Source organism: Hylaeus anthracinus, unplaced genomic scaffold, assembly GCF_026225885.1.
Source record: "Hylaeus anthracinus isolate JK02 unplaced genomic scaffold, UHH_iyHylAnth1.0_haploid 11981, whole genome shotgun sequence".
NCBI classification, from domain to species: Eukaryota; Metazoa; Arthropoda; class Insecta; order Hymenoptera; family Colletidae; genus Hylaeus; species Hylaeus anthracinus.
Genome location: NW_026534329.1, coordinates 5,259,384 through 5,286,898, shown reverse-complemented (window position 1 = coordinate 5,286,898; position 27,515 = coordinate 5,259,384). Strand labels below are relative to the sequence as shown.

General features: G+C 39.6%; 1 protein-coding gene across 11 annotated transcripts in view; it reads right to left on the bottom strand.

Annotated features, from left to right (window-relative positions):
• LOC128885774 (cell adhesion molecule Dscam2-like) overlaps window positions 1–27,515 on the bottom strand; it is a 146,937-nt gene that overhangs the window by 42,693 nt on the left and 76,729 nt on the right. For all 11 annotated transcript variants that reach the window (XR_008459657.1, XR_008459658.1, XR_008459659.1 and 8 more), the window contains exons 2-3: window positions 7,064–7,414; window positions 2,266–2,430 (exon numbers count right to left, since the gene is read on the bottom strand). Coding sequence is in view for 8 of the 11 variants with exons in the window: in XM_054140036.1 (XP_053996011.1) it covers window positions 2,266–2,430; window positions 7,064–7,414 (516 nt within the window). In the remaining 3 variants the exon portion in view is untranslated. The remainder of the gene's footprint in view (window positions 1–2,265; window positions 2,431–7,063; window positions 7,415–27,515) is intronic.

Genomic DNA, 27,515 nt, shown 5'->3' with positions numbered 1-27,515 from the left:
GACCGGCGTGATATTACGTTTTAATTACAGAGCGTCATAATTTTCGAACCGACACCGACGCGTTCCAGCACGGACGAAACAAACCTGGCGACGTTCTTAAATCTAATTAATTTTCTACGACTATTAATGAGTCGACGCGTTGTACGGGCGAAGGTCGATGTCCCCGAGAATAACTCGACCTACGCCGCCAGGTCGGAAGGCTATGGAAGATTATTGTGGATATTAAATTTCAGTGTAGCGGCAGGTTATGGCACCCACCCTCACCCCTTCCACTGGATATTAAATTTTAGTCCTGGTAAGCAACGCTCGCGACGGCATAATGCTCCCTCTGTCCTCTACCTGTGTGAAAATCGTACGATTGCATCCATTCCACCCTCAACCTACACCCCCCACCAAACATCCAGGTGGCATAGCGTGGATGCAAGGGATGCACGGCAGGCAAAATGTAATTTCATTAACGATTGACGATTATAATTAATCTAATTATGAATTTCAGTTAATAACGAGTATTCTCCAATTTAATGTTATAATTGCAATCGTTGTTACGTATTGTAGAGATACCATTTCTCTGCAGACTTTGTTGTATCAACTCGTTAGGTTGTACATTTATTTACGTAGTTTCGTTTCACATAGTTTCGCTTTACGTATCTTTGCTTTGCGTATCTTCGCTTTACGTACACTCACTTTACAAGTTTTCGCTTTGCGTAGCTGTGCTTTATTTCACGGTCTCTTCATACACAGCACTGTTCGCGTACATTCTGCGGTCGTTATTACTTTATCGTTCATATACGTGCAATTGTTGCCGACGTTGCACAGGCTTTAACGTTAAAAAGGCTCGTATGTTATCAAGTGTACACGCTCGAACGCGCATATACAAGCGCCATTTGTGATTGCATCGTCCTTTCTGTGGTTCGCGATGCAAACCGTTGCCGTTGTTGCTGTAAACTAGGTTTCGAACTGTCATCGCGAATTTGTAGAAGCTGCGATTTTATATTTGTAAATGGCTGCATGTACTTGAAAAGTGCGAAACAATTAAAACACATTTCGTTCCTAATATTCAAACTGCGGATTTTACGCATTAATGACGTACAATAATACGTATAAACATACTAATGTGAGTGTAGTATAATATACAGTCGGTCTCATAAATATTCGTACCCATCGCGCCAATTAAAGAAGATTGTCTAAATTAAATAATAGGTTCGATGTTTTCAAATAAATTTTTCATTATAAATATGCACATGAATAACTTTACACTTGCATATATATATACGAACATTTTATTTAAAAACACCAAACCTAGCATTTAATTTAGAGAAATTTCTTCAATAAGCACAGAGGCTACGAATATTTATCGGGCTGACTGGTAATAATAAACATATTACTACTAACATACAACATGCATGCTAGTAAATCTCTACAAAAACAAATAAAATTGCCCGAAAGCGTGATCAGCGATAGATTGTGGCAAATTTGAATATAACACCTGGGTGGCAGGTGTCCTAGGAGCGCCCCTGGTCCAACCCCATCCCCTAACGCGTATAATTCTTCGCGCAATGCACCTATCGGCTGTGTCACTGCATCTGCGTACCTGGAATGTCCCTTGGGCTTTTATTGCCGTCTCCTGCCGCGGAATATTACATTTTGTTAGATAGGCGAAATTATCGATTACGCGATAGCGCTCGTCGCTTTTCACATAGAATAATAGCGTTTGCAGACTATTAGCCTCGCGCTATCTTTTTGCACGTATTTCGGGCAACGTCGCGACGGAAACGGGTTTTTTTTTTTCCTTCTTTCTTTTTGCTCCCTCTCGCGTTGCTCGTGATTAATCCGCGAAATTAATGTCACGAGAAATATATAGAGCGGTCGTGTTATTGTAATCTAGAGTTTCGCCCGGTAAGTGACAGATTTATGAACGGAAAACGGCGGAGGAAAAAGTTTCGGTATTCTCTGCGGGCTTGGATAAATTCTTGTAAGTTGTAATAGGCGTGTAAGGGTGACGTTAACTGTCTGCATTTCTTTTTTCTTACGAGGGAAACCAACAGCTGCTCCACTTGGAGACTCTGATGGTATTTGAAGGGATGAATCTTGAAGGCGAATGATTATAGTTGGTAGGGAGTTTCTTCCGTGGGTTTTTCTTAATGACAAATTTTAATGTAACATAGACGTCTGCCAATGTTTTATTTATTGAGGAGTTAATCAGGACACGAAAGAGGTTGTGTAGGAAGCTGGTATCGTTCGACTGACATAAAAATGGAATCTTACCTCCTTGTAGAGATGGGTAGATGTAAAACGAGGGTTCTTGTAACCAGGACACGACGCGTACCAAATCTTTCACGAAGCTGGGAACGACGCATCGCAATACCGCTGTGCATCCCCTGGATGCACCTCCGATCACTTCCACGTCGACTTTGTATGCCTGAGCCACCACTGCGAACAAATAAGCGCGGAGTTATTTTTATTCGTGCAAGCCGCGAAGCGAACTTATCTATCTAAAACTTTTGTCAAAGGAATGTAGAATGCGCTCTAAATAGCAAAACTGGAATTCGAACAAAAATTTATAGAAATGAATACGTCATAAAGCTTCCCAAACGCACTTTATCACTATCCTAAGGGGATACATTCTTTTCTGAGTCAAATAATAGAATTTTTGGTAATCGTTCTTGTTGTCTTTAAAATATTTCCACGGAAATTATGTTTAAACAATTTAATTCAACAATTTACGACTGAATATGATTGAGATAGCGTATTTCAGCTGTTATAATAGCGTGGCTGACCATTATCCGTTATTTCTACTGCGTTTTAATAGCGTGTCTGACCACTCTCCGTTATTTCTACTGCGTTCGTGTTTGGGAGTATTGATGAGAGCATTATCTGCATTTCGTCGATTTCACTATATTTTAAGTAATCAGATTAAATAAATAAAATGTACCATGTCCCATTTTCAATAACCGACATTAATTTTATGTTATCACGATATTTCTAAAAAGACTTGACAAGTATGTCTACGTGAAATGATAGGTTCAATGTTTACAAATACGTTATGCAATATAAATATATATAGAGTCAGTGTAATGAGTATTCGTACAGGAACCATTTATTTTAAATTGGTTGCTGTACGAATACTTCTCACACAGATTTGATGTTTCCAAATAAGCATCACGTTATAAATTTGTGCATAAATAATCTTGACAGATACGGTCAGTGTAATAAGTATTCGTACAAGAACCATTTATTTTAAATTAGTTGCTGTACGAATACTTCTTACACTGGCTGTAAGTGTCAAGATTATTTATGCACAAATTTATAATGTGATGCTTATTTGGAAACATCAAATATTCAATAAACGACAAGGGTACTTATTAGTAAACTGTTCATGCATATATATGTCGAGTGAAAATGTGCAACGTCCACGAATCTAAAAAACACATAAAATATCAACGATAAAATTCTCAAATCTCCATCCGAATCTGTAAAAATACGAATTTGCATAAACGAGGATTCGCATGAACGATCCAACCATTGCGTCGCAACGTTATCAATTTGCTACAACTAAATTCCTAAACCAACAGGCAGCCAGCAGCGCTGCGATCGTCGTTCAAGAAAGGCCTCTAACGAGCTCGCGAGCTCCGTACCGTCGTCGCAGTTCCATTAATTTGCAGTTTCGACCTAGTGCCGCGAAACACGGCCATTCGAATAATCCCACGCGGAAGGATGCCCTCGCGCTCGCGTTAATTGAAACGTGTTACGCGATTCCCGGCAGAGCGCGCCAGCGTCGCGCGTGCGGGCACATGTGCACACGCCCGGGACACACGCGGAGCGTACACGAACGCGCACACGTGGACGCGCGTAAGACACATGTGCGCGCACGTACAGAGGAGGGGGGAGGACTTATGTGCAAGGGTGTCACGTCGTTACTCGTCGTCGACAACCGGGTGAATCTCGTCGTCGGCGTCTGGGAAGCGGTGAGGCGTGAGGCGACGCGAGCGTAACGAACGCCTCGTCCTCGACGTCTGCTGGTCGTTTTTCTCCTCTCCTTTTTTGTTTCTACCGTCGCCCAGCCGCTCGAGAGGCACTGTACTCTTCCGGAGGATTTTATTTACGCGGAAATTCCAAGGGCGACGGCCAGCTGCCAGCGACGCTGCAATCTGACACACCGGCGCCGCGACGCCCGACGAAGACTTCCCTCCGTGTTCTCATCCCGTGACGTCGAATTTCTTGTCGTCTGTTTCGCGACCTTCGGCCGCGGGGTTCCTCTACTTTTTCGTTGTTCGTCTTCCGTTTCGTTCGAGTTCGGATAACCTTGTTTAAAACCTCACTGGTCACCGCAATCTACGTTTCCAAAAAGTCACTTTTACTTCCTCGTTTATACATTTTTTTAATTATTTCTTTTTAATAGCGAGCAATGTCTGTTTATTAGATATAAGCCAATTTTATTAAAAAATTTAAATGCATTGTTCAGAAAAGAAATGTCAAACTTTCATAAAAATTCAGCTTTTTAACCGAGCATGCCCTCTTTAAATATCAACAAGAAGCAAAAGGTTTCTTTCAACGATTGCATCAAACACGTCTCTTCGTTCTCGACGGAATAGCGCTCGCTAAAATATTTTTCCCGGTCGTGGTTCCTCAAAAATGTTCCTTTTCCGCTCGAAAACGTTCACGGGGAACTGGTTTGGACGAAATGGAGCGAAACAGGGTCTCGTCCCGGCTTTCCATTGCTGGATTTCCCGCGTCTCGCGACGGGATCGACTTGCAATGGTCCGCGAGAACTTCCGTTCGGTCAGCCACACCGGGATAGAAATTTCTTTCGTTAAACCGAAAGCAGGAAGTAAAGTTTTAATTAACGGCCACGCGTCCGGGCCAGAACTTTATAGCCGCGAGGGAGTGGTTGGGAATCCTGAAAGCGTCGGATCGACCTCGCAGCTGCCACGGATTTGCATTCAGATTGCATTTTTTCCTATTTTTTCTTCTCCTTTTTTTAAACAGGTAATTACACCGAGCCCCGCACCCGCCACTCGCGGCGTTTCACCCGCATCCGGTCAGAAACGGAACATCCTCGGTCAGGACTCGGCCGGACTTCGCTTTTTCCTTTCTTCCCGCGACCGCGGCACCTCCTAATGGTTTTTTAATTATTTCTCCTATTATTCCGAACGCTCGAAGCGCAATCAACGTTCTGCCCGCTTCGTTTAGCAACGATTTGCAACGACGGGACCAAAACAACTTCGCGTTGGAGGAAAATAGATTTATTTCCCGTCGTTTAATGCGACGCGAGTCGTTCTTTAAGAAACATTTTCATATTTCCAATACAAATTTCTGCGAACTATATTTGAAAAATCCCCAATTACACTCTGTTGTTATTTAAAATTGTTTTTTAATCATAGTATTCAAAGTATTACCGGCCATATCATGTTTAATCTATAGTTTTAGTAACTGCCTTTTATGCGATTGATCGTTCCTATTTCTTTTAGAAAAGTAAATATGATTTTGCACGATGAAAGTCCCAAGTTCAACAATTTACGACGGAATATGATTAAGATAGCGTATTTCAGCTGTTATAATAGCGTGACCATCCTCCGTCTGACCACTATCCGTTATTTCTACTGCGTTATAATAGCGTGTCTGACCATTATCGGTTATTTCTACTGGATTTCGTCGATTTCACTATATTTTAAGTAAGCAGATTAAATAAATAAAATGTACCATGTCCCGTTTTCAATAACTGACACGTGAATATGATTGGAATAACGTGTCTGGCCGTTATTTTTATTTGCTTTGGTGTTTGTAATTATTAATCACGGTATTATCTGCTTTTCATCGATTTTACTATTCGTTTATTAGTTAAATTAAAACAGATAATGCCATACCATGGACATTGTTTGCAAACGCCAATACAAATAGAATTAGTAAGTAATGGGCGGATAAATTTCATAAATATTTAAATATATCGAGATGAATTTTCCGTGGAGTAGAGTAATAAGGATAAGCTTCAATCAAAGCGTACTCAACCGTAGGATTACCTATTGAATTATCAAAAACAATATTTTGGAAAACAAAACCTCCTATCAAAAAATCCCGTACCATTCGGGTGTGTTTAAAAATCAAAATTCTGAAATCGATTTTTGTGCGACCAATAATGATACTAGGATGCCCAAGGGGTTAAGATAAGGGGTCAGATGAAGCATTCGATCTACAAAAATTGATAACGGAACTCGTGTATTTCGATCTGGTACCTTCAAATTTACGATCCGATAGAAACTTATTTCCAATTCATAGATGCAAGCAATTTAAACAACAATAACCATAAATACATGTTTAATTGTACCACATTGTAGTATTAATTCGAACGAGTTCCATGAATATGTAAATGTGGCAGGTGAAATTCTCTAGGGTGTAAAACAATAATAATAATTCGATGTTGAACGTACAAAGTACAAATTATGCTGTACAAAGGAAAAATGAAAATATGAAAGAACTGAGAAAAAATTGTTTTTAAAAAATTCAAATTGAAATCTAAATTGAAAGCACATATTCTGCATGGGAACTATTGTGATTTCGATTATGTAGTTTGCAAAGCAAGTATACAGGGTGTCATTTAACTGTTGCATCTCGTATACCTCGCATGTTTTTTATGATTAAAATTTTTTAATAGTTTCTAAGAGATTTTATACTTTTTCAACACAAGCAAAGAAACTCCAAGCATGGAAATTCTAAGCAAGGAAATTCTAAGCAGGAAAACTCCAAGTATGGAAATTTCAAGCAAGGAAATTCAAAGCAAGGAAACACCAAGCAAGAAAATCAAAAATCAAGGAAATTCCAAGCATGGAAATTCTAAGCATGATAACTCCAAGCATGGAAATTCTAAGCAGGAAAACTCCAAGCAAGGAAATTCCAAGCAAGAATACTCAAAGCAAGAAAATTCCAAGCAAAAGAACTCCAAGCAAGAATATTTATCCTAAAAATTTATATAACCATCTATCTGATAAACCTACTAAAGGTTTGACAAAATGAGCGTTTAGACCGAAAATGTTAAGAAACGGTCCAATGATCGCTGATATTTTCTTACCTGCCCTGACCTGGACGTCGCGGCTAAGGACTCTTCCAACGGAATTGCTCGCGACGCATCTGTAAGCAGCGCTGTGAACATCCTGACGGAACGCAGCGGCCGGAAACGGCAAAAGGACCAACGTGCCATTCCTCAGCACTCTTCGAACGCCCGGTACGTCGTTCACCGGATGTCCATCCGCGGTCGACCAATCGATGTTGGGCGGAGGGCTTCCCGTCGCGGTGCAGTCCAGCCAGGCGCCGCTCGAATTTGAAAATTCCACCCTCGACGGCGGTTCGATGACGAAGCTTGGCCCGCGTAAATGCGCGTCGAACCCGTGACCGCTCGCGGACGTCACTGCTGCGGCTGCACCTGCCAACAAAAACGAATGCCTGTTGTAAAATTCGCATAAATCCACGGTATGATTGACGAAAAACTGGTCGCGCATAGTGGAGCTGGAAAAACCTGTTCGAGAGTAAAGAAACGTAAATGGCGGTAATTAATCACTTTCGGGTGTCATACAGTTTCCAGTCAACGCTCAAGAATATGTTATTGCTATTAGGCAAGTGTAAAGTTACTTTAATATTGAGAGATTTAGTTTGCAAGTAGAGAGTGTTTTATTGAAGTTGAGATTAGGTGGATTTTTATTGGAAATTCGTAATAATTGTAGGTGATACTAATGGCTGATCGTTACAGCACACTGGTCATTGTTTGATCCATTGATTCAACATTTTTTATTTCTATTTATAGTGAATTTAATTCGCCAAGGATATTATAAGGGAAGAAAGATTTATATTCTCGTTAACTTTAACAAAAGAAAGTTACAAATTCGACTCTGTCAAATTAAAAATCTGCAGTATTAAAAATCTTTATACGCGAACTTTGTTGCAAATCTAACAACTTTCTAGCATTCAAGTTTGCCACATCGAGTTGGCTATTGTAAATTTTCCAATTCCGCTAACCAGATTCTTAATACATGCAAAAATACATGGAGTATCGTGAAAATCTGAAAAGCTCTTTCCAGTTTTGGCCAGTTTTGTGGAATCCCAGCCCGCCGTGCGACGCACGAATTGCCAGTCAGCGGACCGCGAGAGTTTAATTGCGACGCAGAATCGTGTCCCGCGATTTTTCCACATTTTCCATCGTCGGTAATTTTGATTAAACCTTTATCGCCGTTGAAAATATTTCCCGCTACCCAGACGCTGATTTCGAATGAATGCGAAATCGGGAATATTTCGCTCGTGACGGAACGCCTCGGTGCTGGATTATGGTTTGCAATATTTTGTATGAAATTGCATCAGCCGCGTATAATATTTTGTATTAAATTACATACCGCGATGAATTGTATTTTACGCGATGCTCGGTATGGCCGATCCGTGTAATATGCCATCATAAGCTTCTGCGGCGATGTGTAGATTTGAAAAAAAGAGCTCCGAAACGAACGAAATTGGTCGTAATTTTGTTCGTTTACGATTTTAATCGAAAGTAATATTACGTGATATTAAGTCAGCGATGATGTGAATGTTTTATAGATAATACTGACCTGTAACGTATCAAACAATTTCGTGTGTTTATTAAATCTTTCTGGTGTGACACTTTAAATATTACAATTTTTTTTGTAATTACGTGTACGATTGACTCTACATAAAAATTACTACTATCTAAGATAACAATACCTTTTAGGATCACAAACATAAACATATTATAAATCATACTTGTTATTAAAAAAACAATTGTTGTTGTAAGGGACTAAAGATTTATAATTGGTCCCTCGAGAGGTTAATGACGTGTACACGTCACGCGATGCACACACGGTGCACAGTTTGCTCGTTCGATTCCGCCGCGGTGAAATAGTTCGTCGAGTTTCAAAATTGATTAAGCGCTTCGGTTATCGCGATTGTCGGTAGCGAGGATAGCACGTCGGCCAAGTTATCCTACTCGAAGTGTATCAGACATGCTGTGCATCGACATAATGCTTTGATCAGGGGCGCGAAAACACGAGTCAGCAAGTACTCGGGGCTCTTGCGTCGTTAGAACCAGTGGCTTCAAGCCACTTCGGGCTAATAACTTCGGCCAGGCCACTCTCGTCGAGAGTGCAGTTTAATTGTCACGATATTCATACGGTGGCAAGGGAAACACAACGCGCGGGGAGAGTTCGATTTTAGGAAGGACAGCGCGTCCAATGGAGACCAACCAACAATTGAGGGATGTGGTGAAATAAGGAGACAGCTCCACTTTTTTGTATGGTGTTGAGATTGGAACATAATCACGGATTTAAAACGGATTTGATGGAGACAGAGCAGGAAGAAGAATGAATTTTGCACTAATTTTACGACCTTTTGTATTCCGCATTTTTTGTTTGTATCGCCAAATGTTTTGAGAAATTAAAATAAATATGTGTTTGAAAGAAAATTTATTATTAGAATTATATAATTACATTAACACGACACACGCGCTTTCTTTCGCTTTGCGTTACAACGACTTTACGATAATAATAATAATCAGAGTATTATGTTTATATATTTGTCGATACTCTTTCTAAATCGTGTACATATTCACCATTTTCGCAGTCGAACTGGAGTTTTCAATTTTGCAAAATCGAGTTTATCCTATTTTCACAGCGATCGAGATTTCACCGCGGCCGTGCGGAACGTACGTTCTAAAACGTATCGATCGGGACTTCGCGCGGTAGTGTGTTAATTAAAAATTCATTTATCTTTAATTCAATTCTCCGACGGCGCGATGGACGGTGTTCGTGCGCACACGCGCGAATTCGGAGTCTGGTCTAAAAGGATAACGTTTGGACCTTTTTTTAATACTATTGTGGTAGGGCCATTATATAATAGCATTTGTTTAAACCAATTCGTCAACCAGTAATTCAAGATCATCTATTGCAATATAAATCCCTTACTATTTCTTTCCTACTTTATTGTTGTTTACATCATTGATGTTAATTTGAGTAATGCTACACACACCACCAATCGCAATTCAAGATTACTTACTGTAATTTAAATCCCTTAATATTACTTTTCTATTTTACCGTTCCATTCATTACAATTATAATGGATATCGTTGTTTGGTTAGTCTAGGAAATAGGTACTTCTTGAGTCTTGCTCAAATTAACATCAATGATGTGTACAACAATAAAATAGAAAAGGAATATTAAGGGATTTATATTACAATAAATGATCCGGAATTATGATTGGTGGTGTATCTAGCACAAAGAAAAATTATCTAGCATAATGAAAAGTAAACATATGAAATAATGATTAGATACTTTCACTTGTAACGTCTTAACCTATTGATCGATATATCGCTTATTACGTCAAAATAAAATTAATGAAATGTACGACTGACTCCTAATGTATCCCTAAAATATAAAAATTTGAATGATTATCTATGACATCCCTACGTAATGACAGTGAACGTGTTAAAAAGGTGGGACATCGCTAGCAATTAACAAACGAACCGAGACAGAGAGGGGGGAACGGAAGGGGGAAAGGTTATTGCATATCTCTGCCGTCGTTCATAAGTGAAGAGCGGTTCAGTGAAACGTGGAACTCATAACGACGTCCAAGGGACAGGACTCGTAACTCGTTTATAACGACGTTCGCGGGAGAGAAATTCGCGTCGCGACCGAATTTCGTAATACCCTTGGCTAGTATGCGCGCCGCATACAAAACACAAAGTATGCAAATCCCCGCCGCGGCCGAATTGAAATCCCCGTAGTGTCCGGCAATTACAGAACGTCACGCTGACTCGCTTCCGGAATTGTCTCGAGCACTTAATTACTAATTCCAGCCAAGTGTTTTGGTAGCTAGCTTCACGTTGAATTTCACGCATGGTCCCTTATCCGACCCCTCGCACACGCACGCACACACACACACACACACACACACATACAACGCACACGAGCGCGTGCGTGAGAGCTCTGCAATTAAGGGGGTATTCTGCTCTGGAATCCCAAAGAAGAGGTTTCTTTCTGAATTTTTTTACTCGAACGTTACTGAGGATGTTTATGTAGTTTCATATTTTTGTAAATACGAATGACGAATGAGAATGTAGAGGAAAGTATGTCTTATCTTCTATGCAGTTCCTTTATCATTCATATTTTATATATTTTTGCATTTTTCATTTTTCCACGTTTCCATTTGCCATAAATGCATAAACGAACACGGTCTACTGGTGACAGTCTTTTCAAATTCAATATGTTTAATCATTCAAATTTCAAGGAGGTGCTTATTTTTATTTTTTAATGCGTTTATTTAAAGTTGCGTCAACGTTATTTAGCAAATGCTCCATATTGTAAATTACAAATCACGGTATACTCTATAATAATATAAACCTCTATAATAGTACACAAAGTTTCCAGACGGTGCAAAGAAATAAGAATCGATTTCTTAAATTGTTTAAAACAGTAAATCTCGTTGATTCGAATATCTCAGCGCTTTTCCCTCGCAATACGACAAATTGTTTTCTCGAAATGGCTCTATTATTCGATTTCATCGGCTGAACTTTACGATGCATGTTAATTGTTCGGCAATATTCTGCCTCGATATTGCGCGAAAGTGAATATTTTTCATTTAACGCGCTAATAAGCGAGTTACAATTTCAATTGTTCGCGACACGTGAAATTGAATCGCGCCGTGACGCGATTACGGTACGTGAGTCAATGCGCGATGTTAATGGAGTAATTACAGGAAAAAATTCGTACTTAATTGGATAGAAATACTGCGAAACGGACATGCCAGCCGTGTAAGCGACGAAGCCAAGGGCGTTTTTCAACAGAGAGAAACGGATGGTGTTCGTCAAGTCGGTGGAAAGGTTCTGAGAACGAACTAGAAACACTTGGCAAACTTGCGACAAGAGCACGAAGCTTTCTCCCTATTTGGCTACACGGAACGAGAAGGATGTTATCGAGCGAAAAGGATTACATTGCAGCAAGAGAATGTGTTGTAAACCTAATAAAACCGCAAGGATTATTATAGTAACTTTCGAAGTGGACTCTAGCAGAATATTTCTTACAGAGCTGTAGCACTTTTAGTACAAATATATGAATTTAAAAAATTCATCGTTTATTTATTTTACTCTAAATGTGCAAACAAATAGTAATAAAGCATCCCCAAGTAATTTTTTAAGCAATGCTTCTTGAGGATTATGCCAAAGTTTACTTTATATTTTAAATTGCTTGCAATGTATTATCGTTGATTCTTTCTTAGATTAAGACCCGACTAATGAAAGGTATAATACACGTTATTCTCTATAATCATTTTTGTCTCCCTTTTTACTGGTCTGTTTCATTCATATCGATACGAGATTCCGATTGTTTTCCGAGTTAGTACTAGTTTGGATTCCCCTCGAGGAAGTCTAAAAACGTTTTCTGCTTCAGGGATCGCATCCAACCAGCGATCCGTCTCCGCGGGTTGCAGTCTCAGGCATTTGTTCAACGACGTGGAAAATCGAACGAGAGTTGGACAGATGACAGGAATTCCCCCACAACATAGGGAATCGTGGGTGTGTTGGTAGCCTGAGACGATCGACAACGACGTGACTTGAAAATGAGATAGTGGCAAATAGTGAAAACAAGAACAGGGTGATAGAAAACGGGTCAATTAACGTTATTGTTAAATGCGGTTACTTGCAACACTTTTTCCCGGAGAATCGAATAAGCAACGAAATGTTGCAATTTACCCCGCGGTTGAAAGTAACTCCATTTGACAAAACAGTTTCTTCATAAATAATAGTTGATGTCTGTAAATAGCTACAAAATTATTTAAATAATACGTTTAGCCGTAGTATCTATTATTGTTCCTCCTGAATCAATTGTTCATGAATAATTCACTTCGGTTGAAGTAGCTGAAATTTGAAATGATTTATTAAGTGGAATAATTAATCGTTTATCGACATCCAATAACCGAAACAAATTTAACAGATTAAAATCTTCAATAATATAATATTCAAAATTAGCATTATTAAGTTCTGGTATTCATAATTTCAATGTTATTGGCGCTGAGTCGATTTAATCGTTGGAAAGAAAGGATTCATTATTTCGTTAATAATACGAAGAGTTTTTAATGAAGAAGGAGGATGAGTTAACCATTGATTTAACCATTGAAAATGTATCCAGTTACGATGAACAATATTTTCAAGAAGATAGATTATCTTTAGAAACGGAGCTGATAGCTCTTACGAGTGACCTGCTGTTCAGAAGTATTGTTACAAGAACTATACCTTCTTAAAGGAACACTTATCCTCTTTTCCCTGAGGATATACTTATACTCGATGTTATTTCGCGTTATACTACGTGCGAAAGCATTTTTCTGCTCCATCTGTGCGAGTTATCATTTTAAACCATGAACACGGTGGAAACAAATATATAATTAGAAATAATGGATGACAGGTGTATTTTATCTTTTGTGTTAAATTATTTGTACTCAGGTGCTACGTAGGTATCCCCTGACTTCCATTCCACCGAATTACGTAGTTTCATTCATTCGTCATTTTTGTTGACGGTGTGATAAATATTTATACAAATACTCAAATTCTACGTGCTTTAGTTTCCTTCGAATTTTGAAGTCGTATACTACACTTATTTGTACAAATAGCGTCAAACATATTTTGTTGCAACTACAAATAAAGATACTTAAATAGATACAGGAGTCCATGGTAACGTTTCATTTTCGTGAACTACGCGACCAATCACAGTTCATTGCTGTTTTCTGTGCACGGTGAATGGCTATTGTTCAAACAGCGGAGCGAGCCTCCATTACGCGTATTAATGAAGAAACAAAATTGTGTTCGGCTACTGGAATTTTCGAATAACAGAGCACTCGGTTATCTGGAAATTGACGATGCCATATTTCTGATAAAACAACCTAAACCGATACAGGATGTAAACAACGTTTAGTGGTTTTATTTGAATCGTTACGTGATTCTTCACAAATAATCCCACGAAAAATGGAATCGAAAGTTTGGTAAAAAATTGTCCGTCTTCTTCTATCCAGCAAAGTCTTCTATCTCAGGAAAGTTGACTCTTTCTTTGGTCTGATTGTGTATAGATGAGACGGATGAGAGAGGAGAGAGAGCGGAGAGGGAGTGGACAAGCAGTGACAGGGAGAGAGAAGTGAGATAGCGCGAGGGGAGAGAGGGGACGAGTACTCGACGGGTAATAGCTCCCAATTACCATAACGCTTGGCTAAGCCGACTAATCGGTTCCGCTTATGCCGACCGGCAAATTATTATTAATCACATTGCACGTGGATTACCGTTTATGCGCATCCATAGCTGTGGCATTTGCACTCTGCTCTACGACGCGAAACCATGACTCCAGTACCATGAATTCCCGAATTGGCCTTTGATCTCACGGTTGCTCGCGCATCGGTGGAACCAGATCCTCGTGATGTGCTAAAATCATCTTCCGCGGGCTACTTCAAATCTTCAAGATGTAGACATTGTCTTCAAGATGCACGCACAATGGATAACCATCTCGCCATACGTCAGCGCTAAATCACTATTGTTTCACGTTACTACAGATTAGGGGCGTGGCCATTGCACAGTGACCTGGAAAGCGGCATTTCCTCTTCGCCAAAATATACAATTTTTCAACTGGAATATGATTGACGGAATTGTTACGGAATTAGCAATTTAACAGGTCGTTAGCATGCAACTTGTCGTAACGGTACTCTAGGAACATATTTATGCATAAATCAAAATTTTGTATTACTGTATACTATATCATATGTATGTAATTGTGTATAGAGTATTATTAGAGCATCTCAGGAGTGAAATATTTTTAATTTGAAGCAATTAAAAATTCGAGCATTTTAGGATTGAAGTACTGTAGCATTAAAACGGTGGTTTTTGAGTTTTATGGAAAGCGCCCCGAAAAATAATTTCGTTGTTGAAGGGAAGTGGTAGTGGTTTAATCCTTGCAGTGCCACAATATTTTTTAGGAGTTCTTTTTCGTTGGAAAGGTTTCGAAAATTGTGATTTAATATGAAAGCACTGTAAGAGGGATAAATTTTTAAAAGTAAGTTATAAAAAAGTAGTCTTTACTTTTTAATCGAAATTATTAGGTCTTTTGATACATTATTGCACATGATGACTATTTCACGACTTCATGCGATCCCAATCTCCATTTTACTTTTAATTACAATAGTACTTAATTCATTTCTGAAGATGACCCGAAATAAGGTCAAAACTTGGAATAAACAATTAATTTTGTTCTCAGGAAAACAATGTTCGATAACCAAAAACTGCTGTTACAACCAGAAAAAGTAAAACATAACGATCAGACCTATTCCGTCCACGTATTTCCGTTCGCGTAATGGAAAGCGGATATTAATATCCTCGGAACGTTTGCATTATTCGCGGCACTGGCACGTTAAACGCGTGGCATAGCTACGAAAGATTAAAAGATTTATATTCATCGATTCCTCGCGTAACTGACACAATTCGGAGATTAATTCTTCGTCGTGAATCATGCTCGAATTCCGGTGCGAGCGACGGGGCCAGCGAGCGCGGAGAAAAATTGACAAAAAGGCAGGATTATATTCAGAACAAGTTTCCTTCCGTGAAAAATTGGGTTGCTTCCAGGACCCGACCTTTTGTGGGGGCTCGCAACGTCGGCGGAGTCAGTTTTCACGAACCACGCTAGGAGGGTCCAGCGAAGGTGAGCTGGAATACGAACTCGGAATCAATAGGCGGAACAAACTGTGTAGGTGGGCAGAGGTCGCTGTGATAAGATTGAATCTGCAGGCTCTGTCGCCCATCCAGCGAAAATGGGCCTGGTTAAAAAGGGGGCAGAGGACAAATTCGCGAAAATCTATTAAGGGGGAAATAAGCTTCGGACTACTACGTTTATTTAGTGATTTGCATGAATTTTTTTAACAAGACAGAAATGTATGTAATTACATGCGACTTTGAGAACATTTTATGAATGTATTCAAGTAAACATTGTAATTTTGTGGAAGCATTTCCTCGGCAAATATGGAAGATAGGGGCGGAGTCATTTAAACATTTTAACAAATAACACTTTTCAATTTTGGTATTTTCTGTTACTAAATTTTTAAAATATTCCCAGAACGACTGAAAAATAGACGATATTCTAGAATTTGTTTTTGTTAAAATGCCAAGAAATATTGAAACAAAACATTCTTAGAACATTAGGTAATGCTTATTCGCACTCTGTGCACGTTTTCTCACGTTTTCGAAACAAATCCGACTTACGAAATCTGAAATAAATCAATATTCTGCGGAAAATGACGTGGAATTGTTTTCACAGTATTGAATCCTGACGAAACGGTAAAATAAATAAATAAAACTCAATAAGAGGAGAATGATACAATTTGGATGGTCCTATTTGAAGTTTACAGATCAAACAACGTCGATTGAGATTTATTATCTCTAACGTCCCAGCCCCATCATTTACCGAACACGTTTCGTTAAAGAACTTATCAGTCGACTCCTTTCTGTTACAATGGAGGAAACTGTGTAGGTGGTCAGAGGTCGCCAGCGTGATTGAATTTGCTGGCTCTGTCGTTCTTCTCGGTGAGAAAGGACCGTGTTGAGAAAAAAAAAAAAAGGATGGAGGACAAATCCAGAACGGATAAGAGTCTGCGGTCCCACGGAGGTGGTTCGCGAGCTCGTCTGTGTCGTCTCTTTTCTCTTCCACCCTGCGAAGGCGACCGTGTTTGCTCTTCCGATCAAGGCAGCAATTATTTGATCCGGCTGGTGGAACCCCTTCGCGAATCGTACTTCATACCAGCCCGTCCTGTTCCTTTCTCCTTCCACCCCCGAGGTTTTCTTTCGCGATAACTTAATATTCCTACACTCGAGAGAATCTTAAATATCAAACAAAATTACCGCAAATTTGCTTTCCCTTACTGGGATCTTCCTCAGATCCGAGGGTGGCTTCGAACAGGGGTGCGCAACCTTTTACCCTGGTGAGCCTGAGATAATAAAGTGTCTTCCTTGAAGACAAACTGGATAAGCATACATATATATATCCCAAAATGAAATAAATTATACGTCACATTAAATTGAAATAAATATATTAATTTGTAGAATGATATATTTATTTCAGGTAATGTGCATTTCACTTGGTAAAGTAGCATTTTTACTCCAATTTAACGCAAGATGTAATGTATAAATTGTACAACGTATTTACTCGTACAACAATAAATTTGTTTGGTACTTTTAGGGTTTTGTAGTAACTAAACAGAAGATCACTCACTTTGTCACTTTATCGTTCTGAATTTATTGCAGGAAATTAATATAGCAGGGTCAAAGATCGATGAAATTTTAAATTAAATTCTAAAGAAAAAAATTATTATATGAACGTACTGAATGTAGAATCGTATTTGACACGGTTTTCCATTACTGTAGATATGCAAAACAGGACAAGAGTTCAACGCGACGGTATTCTGTATACGTAGTTCCGATGTAAGTAGCACTTCCTGGGAAATACCACGTACATCGTGGAACAGGTGCATCGAAGTTATTGGTATAGTCTGCCAGATAAGGTGTTCTCAATTTTCTGTTAAACCGTCTCCCTTAAAGCCCCGAGCTACGGGCCGTGAGAAGATATGTAGAACAGGTTTATCCTGCATCGGTACGATCTCCGAGTGCTTACCCTCCTTTAAGTAATTTATTCTAACAGCGATCGCCGATAGAACACTTTGCGCTTGCCAATCTAAAGCAGGGACACGTGTAACGCGCTTTCGTTAGCCACGCGAGTAGGTCGACGTTAATGCATGTCCTATCAGCTTCTTCCAGCGCTGCAGCTAGATAAGCTGCGCGATAAATTCGGGGTATATCTTGTCGCGCACACCCACCGACGGATTCATCGGCGTATTTTATAGGACACTCGAGTCACCTGAAATATTCACCTCATCCAGGTGGATGGGTCTGGAGTCGAGCTCTTCTCTCTCCCATCCCTCTATCTCTCGAGGGCTCTGAGTTTAAAGTTTAAGGAGACCTGCTCGACGTTGTGCAACGTCGCCGGTGTTCCTACTCGTAAGGAAAAGACAGAGAGGTCGTTCTAGGTCGATACAGGTTCTTCGTCTTCCGGTTGGATAGTTTCCCTGCGGCTACGTAGTCGCACCGCTCCGTTGCAACTTTCCGTCGGACAGGTGAATCCAATTTACCCTCACGCATTCGGGTGTCATATCTCCTGCCACAAAGTGCATTGAAATACAGGCTGCCCTGCGAAACGTAGCATCGCGGGCCGGCAAATGATTATTCGTGAGTTATACGATTGATGAAATTCTAGGGAAGAAATTGATCTAAATTAAATGATAGGTTTTATGTTTCCAAATCAATTTTTCGTTATAAATATGTACACGAATATACTTTAAACATGTGTATATTTATAATGAAAAATTTATTTGAAATGTCACATCTATCGTTTCATTCAGATAAACTTCTTCAATTAACGTGGAAGGTACGACTTATGGGACTGACTGATTGTTTATTAATAGAAAAATGGCATGCTGCATTGCGAAGACATCAACAGACATTTCATACCATTGAATTCGCTAAATACTTTTCGTGTAATGAAAATCATTTTCGCGATTCAAGCAAAATAAATCCAAACAGGTTCGACCTTTCTAATTAAGACAAAAAAAGACAAGGTCCGTATCATCGATAACCACAGAGTTAAACATTTTTTTATAAAGATAGATTCTTTTTTAAAATGTAGAACGAACTGCACACGTCGAGGGCTTGTATCATTTAAACAATTATAAAACCTCAAAAACGAAGACTTAAACGCCCTTCATCGAACAAATGTTTTACAATCCCCAGGTTGTCTTCTTTCCAATCATTAACTTTACATATCCCCGCGCAAACGTTTCGTTACAGTAGTTTTTGAAACCACTCGCCAGTCTCGAATCCCTAAAACCAAAGATCGAAGAATTTGCAAATTTCCAGATCTGAATAAACAAACAATTTCTGTAAATACGATCGCTATCTTGTCTACGAGCAGCTCGAGTATGGTGAAACGACGGGAATAGAACACGAACGACCGATTTCAGGAGCCAATGTCATGCCACCCTGAACGGGAGTAAGTCAGGGGCAACGAGTTGCGAAAGTTGTTTAGCCCCATCGGAACCGGGGAGAGGAACGCTTCAGAAAAAGTACGATCGTGCAGGGACACGAGCAATTTTGCAGCATGCAGCTCGGTCGGAAAAGTTTCCGTGGACGGGCAACAAGTTGGAAAAGTTTCGTTATGACCGTGGCACCGCTGTCGAGGACGTTCCGCGGGACGTTTTCGAAAACTGCCGAACGACTGATCGTACGGTTTCTGGAAGGTCGACATGAAATTACAGGGAAGCGTCGAAAGTTTTCCCAAAGTCCCGGGAACACCGTTAAGAATCCATCGGATAAGAGAAACCGAATTGGCTCGACGCTTCGCCAATCTATGATCTCCAGATTACCCAGCGTGACTTCTTAATGCGCGAGATTATGCTGCGGACTGATAAGGGAAAGTTATACGGACGCTCCGATTTAATCTCGTGCTTTTCACAGAAGATTCCAGAGGGAGAGGAATAAGATTTGTTGCGTGCATACGGTGCTTTAATCATTTTAATCAGGCCTTGGTAAATTCGGTGCTCCGTTTTTAATAAGGTACGAGGATTAATATTACGGATAATCGTTTAATTATACAGATGATTATTAACAGAATTATTCGCAATCGAGGTTAACGATTAATATTACCTCAGAAGAAACGATTACATTCATCTGATTCGTGCAAAATTTAATCTGTTCTATAATACATTTATTAATAAATATAAATACTTTATTTGTTCTTTTTTTTGTAAATATCAAATATAAAAATATAATATAAAAATGAATTTTATGAAGTATGCTAATTTAATTTTATAGATTCAAGGATAAATTTGAATAGAAATTTTTTTAGAATGAAATTTCTAACTATGCTTTTTGAATGAAATTAGATTTTTCAATCGAAAGGTGTAATGTAAGAATATCAATTCCTAATTAAAAAATGTTGAATCTGTATTGTTTCGTCTCTCTATGAATAGAATTACCCATGTAAATATATTTGAAATTTGGTCTATCTAACCCTTTCCAAAAAAAGTTTGTTGGGTCCTAATTTAAATGGCGGGAGAAATCTGAGATAGCTTTGTATAGCTTTGTATGCTGTGAAAGTAGATAAAAAAAATAGTATAAAACCAACTTTTCTTCATTCGAAGAGCGAAGCTTTATAGCGCACTCAAAGACGTCAAACTTTGTAAACACTCCAGCCAACCGTCGATCCATTCAAGCACGGTCTCGAGAGAAATCTTCGCTGTTGCTAACATAATGGACAGTCTGAACGCTCTAAATTTTGTTGACAGTTTTTACCGTCCTCCAACCCTTCGTCAAGATCTTTCCTCAAAAATTGTTCGATGGCGAATCCTGGACCTTCTTGCGAGACTCGATACTAAAGGCGTGGCTGGAAAACAAACTTCCTGGCTAGAACACGAAGCTTCTTACTGGTTGCTTGGAAGTTCCTGTCGTAGCTGTTTGGCTACGAACCGTGGGTTTCGGAAGAGAAGAGACACAGAAAGCGTTATCCAAATTTCGAGCCAATAAAAGGGTTCATCGCGTTACCAGAGGCGAAAACTTTTTTTCAAAGCTATGTGTGAATCAATTGACGGCTAGGCAGGTCGTTCACGCCTTTCAGTGCGTAACAAAGGTTCGCACTTCAAACGATAAAACTATGGTTTTGTAGCATTTTATTTCTACTTTAATAACAAATGAAATTTAACTGTCGACATCATTGGATATTGCGTTTACAGAAAATTGAAACATATGTAAGAGATTTTGAATTATTTTATTTTGCGCGATCAAGGAGGTTTAATAAATCAATCTAATAATACGTACGGCATTAACTAAAAATAACGTAAGCCCTGAATGAACACTTCAGGACCTTCGAAGTAATACAACATATGAAAAACACAAATACAACATATGAAAAGAAACTCGTGCACCAGCTTAGAAAAATTGATTTATATATCGATTTATTAACTTTGTTTAAAAGTACAACTTTCTAACGATATACAAAAGAAAATCAATAAAATATAAATGTTGTATATACCATGTTGAATCCCCAATATAACCTCAATTCGCTAACTTATCTCGGATAGGGTTTGCACTCGAGTCCTACAAAATACGAGGGAAAATAGTAATAGCGCAATCGAGGCAGGCCGCATTGTGCTAAGGTATATTCTCGGTTGCGCATTTTTCCAGAGTAGAACGAACTCGGAAGAAAATGTGAAAGCACCGTTCCGTGGCGAGGTGTACGCATCTCCTCGATGGTGTCGAGTTCTCGGAGGTGTTAGTCGTTTCAATTTCCCGAACAGAGAGGTGAATAGGACGCGGAAGGAGTGGAAGAAGGACGGACGAGTGATTGTTAGAAATATGAGAAAAACTTTCCACCCCGACGTTCCACCCCCAACGGTATCTCCGCTGTTAAGACGAACCCCAACCTTTTCTATCCTCTTTGTCTCCCTCTTTCTCTCTCCCTCCCCCTAACTCTTTCCCGCTTTTCCCGGGGCGTACGCTCTTTCAGTTACTTTTTCTCTCCCTTTCAGCCTTCTTTCCTGTCTTCTAGTACGCGCAGATTTCGCAGCGTACCACGAGTGCTCCGTAGCGTAACCTTTTCGTCATTTTAAAGCGCTCTGAAAGCCCGTGCAGAGTTTTCGGGACAAAAAGCTGCTTTTCTTCCGGCTACGTTAGTTTTATCGTGCTCTGTTCACCTGCCGACTTCCTTTCCCTCTTTCTCCCACCCACCCCCACCCACCAAGCACCCCTTTCCCCTCGACGTAGCCGCGACCGTAGCAATTTATTCGGCTCTCTCGGTGTAGCCGAGCCTTTCATACAGCATCGCTGGCTCCTAGTTAATACTTCCGATAAAAGAATCTTCTCGAGTGAAAAACTTCCTACGGAGATCTTGATGCTCTTGCTAACGGACAAAGTTCCCTTCCAATTTGCCGTGATCAAGGAACGCGTATCGCTTTGGATCGAACGTTCGAAAGTTTCTAATGCGAATTAACCCTGCCGTTGTTACGATACCAGCGGTCGTCGGAGAAGTCAAGTCTGAACATCTTCCCTTTCAGATGTCTTCTAGTTTGTCTCGTATTTTATTCCTAGCGGTAACCGTGTGGTTATCTTGTATTCTGCAATTTTGTTTATAGGAATGATTTTTTGAATAACGTAAGCGAATAGTTACTTCGAAATGTTTTTGTAAACTTCTTGGTTGGAACGTGAAAAAATAAAATTGTAAACGTTAAGAAGAAGGTATTCGTTAAATTTTCCAGAGCGTACTTTTTATGATTATATTTCCGGTTCAATTTAAATTTCACTCTTGTGTAAGGTATATGTTAAGAATAATCTTGAAATGATTTACAACATTGGATATCTACCTAGTTTATAATAAAAACGAGCAACATCGAAATATACAAAGTAACAAAACGTAGCAGAAAATTCTCGCGGTTTCAGAGAAATGTCGGCGTCGGATGATCCAATATTTGTTTGACAATAAGAACCGAAAGCAGCGATAAGCTGAGTCGCAATTCTCCTGTTCAAACGTCCCAATTACATTTCGATAGACGTTGAAAGCTGAACAGCGACGAATTTCCCCGAAGGATGTTCCAGACATCGGAACCCTTTGGAACCCGGTGATCCTTTGATCGCAGGAGCCAACAGCGAAACGTGTCGGGATTCCTTTCACGATCCACCCGACCGAGACCTCCCGAGAATGCGGAACCATGGCGCGGGATGGGGGTGGTTGTGGGGGGTGGGGGGTGGGGGTAGTAAAGAGGATTTCCCGATCGCCGGAGCAGAACGTAACAATTTCATTTTCTTTGTCGTCAAAGATCGCCGTCGGGCGCGGCCGTCGGCCCGCAGGTGCAAGGATATATAGACGCGGCTGGAACAATGAGCGCAATCAATGCGGTGTGGCAGCCGTTCGACGTCAATCAAACGGCCGGTGTGCACGCCACTAGCCCATTGGCCCCGATTGCCTTTTGTCGCCCTGTAGTGTCCGTCGTGCCCGACAAAGAGGAACCGGACGGACGAGGGATGATGCCTGTCGATCGACGCAGATAGGAAGAGCCGCGCAGAGTGGTAAAGATGGGGCGCGGGAGCGACCGACGGATGGGAATGGGGATGAAAGAGAGGGAAACGCGTGAACAAGGACACGAAGCAGTCCAGAGAGAGGGAGGATGAGCGAGAGGGTAGGTGGAGGGCAGAGAAATTGGAAGAAAAACAGATCAGAGCAAAACGGATTCGTGAATGATACATTGGGGATGGGAGAACTAAATGGGCCGATTTACCGTTCGCGGTAAATGGGCCGAATTCTAATTATATTGGGTCCGGAAAGTTCATGCCTATTTTTAAGAAAAATTCAAAGGCATATTTGAATTTTGATGTATATTTATTGAATTATATATGTACCATTTTGTTCCACAACTTTTCCACCTGTTAAGGGATGTATACATGTTATTTGTTTTCAACCACTTTGATATATTCAGACCTGTACCGCCTACTAAAAATCGGTATGGACTTTCCAGACAGCCCAATGGAAAGTTGTCCAGTGCGAGGGAGAATGTTTAGGGTGCTGCGTGTGAAATGTCCGATTTTGTACAGATGTTTGATTTAAACATCTGTATTTGAGTTACAAATTAACTTTATTCGTCGAAATAAGCATCGACTGATTCCGTGCATTTTTCTCAACGATACAGTAGTGCTTTTATTCCAATTTTGTTAAAATGTTCATTTCTAACCACGACGATGCTGAGGAAGGTGTTTTCGATGAATGCTGTAGCCATAAACAGGCTAAGCTTTGCGGACACCGAAAATTATCGACTCTTTTTTTAATACCATTTAGTAGCTTTTGATGCCTAGATCTGAAAACTGGAAGTTTTAATGTGGAGAATCCAATGGTTAAAAAGTTATGCGTATGGAAAGTTAAACACTCTTGGCGTATTTGACTGGTTAATTCGACGCCATTTTGGCTTTTATCCATGCTCCGTTGATCGATCAGGTAGAGAACGACATTAAAATGGTGAAACATGTTACGAAAATACTGTATGAATAGGTTTGGAGTCAAAGCCAATATGGCGTCGTTTTAATATGCGAAATACGCCGAAATACGTCAACTTCAAAACGAATAACTTTTAAACCGTTGGATTTCTAACATTGAAACTTAGATTTACGAATTCCAGGGGTCAAAAACTACTAAACGGCATAAAAGGTCAATAAATTTGGGTGGCCAAAAGTAAAGTTCAACCCAGAATAAAAAGGAATAGAAAGAGATGGCTTGTGTGAATGTTAAATAAAAGAGGACCAAGAACAGATCCTCGAGGCACATTGCGAGCAATCGACCTTGTATCAAAAGGAGAATATTTGGCACAACGGTGTACAACCCATTGAACATCGAGAAAAGTATGATTGCGGAAAAGTTATAGAGCTCGGAGAGTCGCCAAAATTGCGCAATTTAGCGATCAACAGGTTGCGATCAATGGTGTCAGATCATGCATTTGTAAAATCCATGGTAATGCGTGCAACATGGGATATTCTTGTAATAGACGTAGAAATTAATTCCGTTTCGTTCTTTCTGTTCCAATTGTCATCTTTCCAGACTACTACTGACAATGATTCTAAACTTTTGTTGGTATAAACGCGAATTCGTCACTTTTCCGTGCGAGGTAGATGAGAAACGCTGTTTTAATGGGATCACAATTCTTTCCAGTTTCATATTTGTACAATTAGCGTGGGCTACGTTTACTCGCGATAACGACGAGCTTTTGGCCGTTTAATAAATAAATAAATAAGAACGGAGGGCAGGGGGAACGGGAGAGAGACAAATCGGGGCAGAACAGGCAGATAAATGGAATGACACGAAGGGATAGCGTAAGCCGAGCAATGGCGTGAGAGGTGTGCTGGGAACGAAAGGGGAGAGAGAACGGATAGAGAGATTGCAGCGCACGGTAAATGGGGCGAATTCCACCCGAATACTGCCGGTTGCGACACGCGTGTTGCAGAACTGACCAGTCCACGACCCAATTTCAAGGGGTCGTTCTCCCTTCTGTATCTCTGTGCCACCCTCTCTGTTCATCTTCTTGCGTGGAGTGTGTACAATGCGGCCGCGGTATACGTTCGAGGGGTAATATATAGGCGGGCACGTTGATTCGAACCTATCCTATGGGGGATATGAGTCGATCGATTATCGCAACACGTGAGCCAAGTGAAAGCAGTAATCCCCGTTTAAACCGCGGTTGCTTTGCGTGGATACGTCCAGCGGATGTTAAACGCCCTCGGGGCACGGGGGGGATGTTTTGGTAATCCTTAAAACGTGGCCAAAATATCTAATTACCAGCTGCGATCCCACGATTTCGCGTGGAATATCATTTTTATTCTATGTCAAAAATTAAATAACTTTTTGAAGAGTCTAAACGATAAATTAGCACACCGTAAATATATCTTACAGTCAATTATTTCATATTTATTATATTTATTTAAGTAGCAAAACGGATTTTATTAGGACAGTTAAAGAACGATGCTTTTATGAGTTTAGATGGATTTGTTTCTAATTGTATTGTTTTATGATTATTACTTTGTTACAATTTTTTCTATACAAATTCCTTCTTATGCTACAAAAAATGTACCACCTAAATTAATTAAAAAATCAGAACCAACTAGTCTAACTATGGAATAATATTATTTAGTTAATACAAAAATATCTCAAACAAAAGGCTGAACTTTGTCGCCAAAAATCGATAGGTCGATTCTTCTACTATAATTATTACGAACTATGTTCAGTATTTAATGTCTAAGTCACACGATGAAAGCATTCTCCACGATACAAGTGACTTCTGCAAGTTTCGTAGACGTGGGCACGTAATTTCCTCACTTCATATGCTGAAGATACCTAGAAATTTCTTCTTAGCAGTTTATTAGATTCCTCGCTGCAAATATTCAACGTTTCACGTCCTTTGAAAGAGCCAGAAACTGGATGTAGAGTCTCGAACGTAGATTTTGTAAATGAAGTACACGAGTTTCCATTTCCTCTCGAGTGTCGGCCATGCTTTTGATTATCCATACTTCAGGAAGCTGAAGTAGAACTTTAAAAAGTCTAATATTCTTGCTACGTTTCAATACTTTATGATTCGGTATATATTTTCTAGAATCATATTTAAACTTTTAATTTCTGACACGTAGGATGTTAGAGAAATGATAAGAACAAAATAATTAATGACGAACTCTTACGAATGACTCGGTTTCAAAATTATTTTCTATCCATTGATACATTATTTTGTGACAATTGCGGTTTAGCCAGAATGCTATAGTCCTTATTTGACCCGATTACAGAGATCGATACAAGCAATCATATCGTAATTATAATAATCACAGAACAATGTTTCGGTTTCAATCCCTGATTAGAATATCACAATGTAATCGGTGCTGAAATGTTGGATAAATTTGAATTCGGAATGATTAGTGTTCATTTAATTGCTTCTATCGATCCATATAGCTGGTACGATTAGGAGTGTTAACACTTAGGGGAGAGTATTGTACCAGGGAACATTTTTTGAAAACAAGCTTGGATTTTTAAAATAAATGAACTTTATTGTGAATGTAAAGTGCTTCTAGGAAATAACAACATTAATTGGTAGAAAACCACTATAGGTCCTATTACGAAAAATAATATTAGAAAACAATATTAGAAAACAATATTAGAAAACCACTGTTAGATAGCAGTATTAATTAGAAAATTAAAAGCGTTCCTAGGTACATTATGCTCTATGTACAACATCCTCACCTACATATTTAGACTGAACTATTAGACACTCCTATTCATTCTGATCAACTATTCTTTTTCATTTCTAACATTCCAATGTAATTTGTTGCAATTTTGATCAAGAGACAGGAATCAAAAGTTATCATAATGTGATATAATATAATTTATGCAGAAGTATCACTTGTTACGCTATCATCGATCTTCGAGCATCGTTCTTGATTTCCTCGTTCGAGAAACAATGTCGGATTTCATTCAGAATTTCGCTGGAACGTAAATTGAAATTTAGAGCGACCATTTGGGTTCGCTGCGAGAGACAGGATGAGAGGAATTCCTCGATGCGAATGAAATTTCGGATTATGTTCGATGTTCAAGTAGCGCAACCTGCCATTGGCCAGCGATTTTAATAACGTGGTATGATGATCACACGCAATTATCCACTGCTCTATCCGTATCGATCGTTAGGGCTCGATACGTGAAAGTGTTGGCTTACTTTTTCCCGAAGTATCCGGTTACAGATTTATAGAGACTCGGATTTAGGAAAGAGAAATATCCTTCGGCGATACTGGTATCGAATTTAAATAGAAGTTTTCGACGCTGAGCGTGATCGAATTCTCGTTATTAATATCAGCAAGTCTGATAGACTTCCTAGAACGGATCCTGTACTTA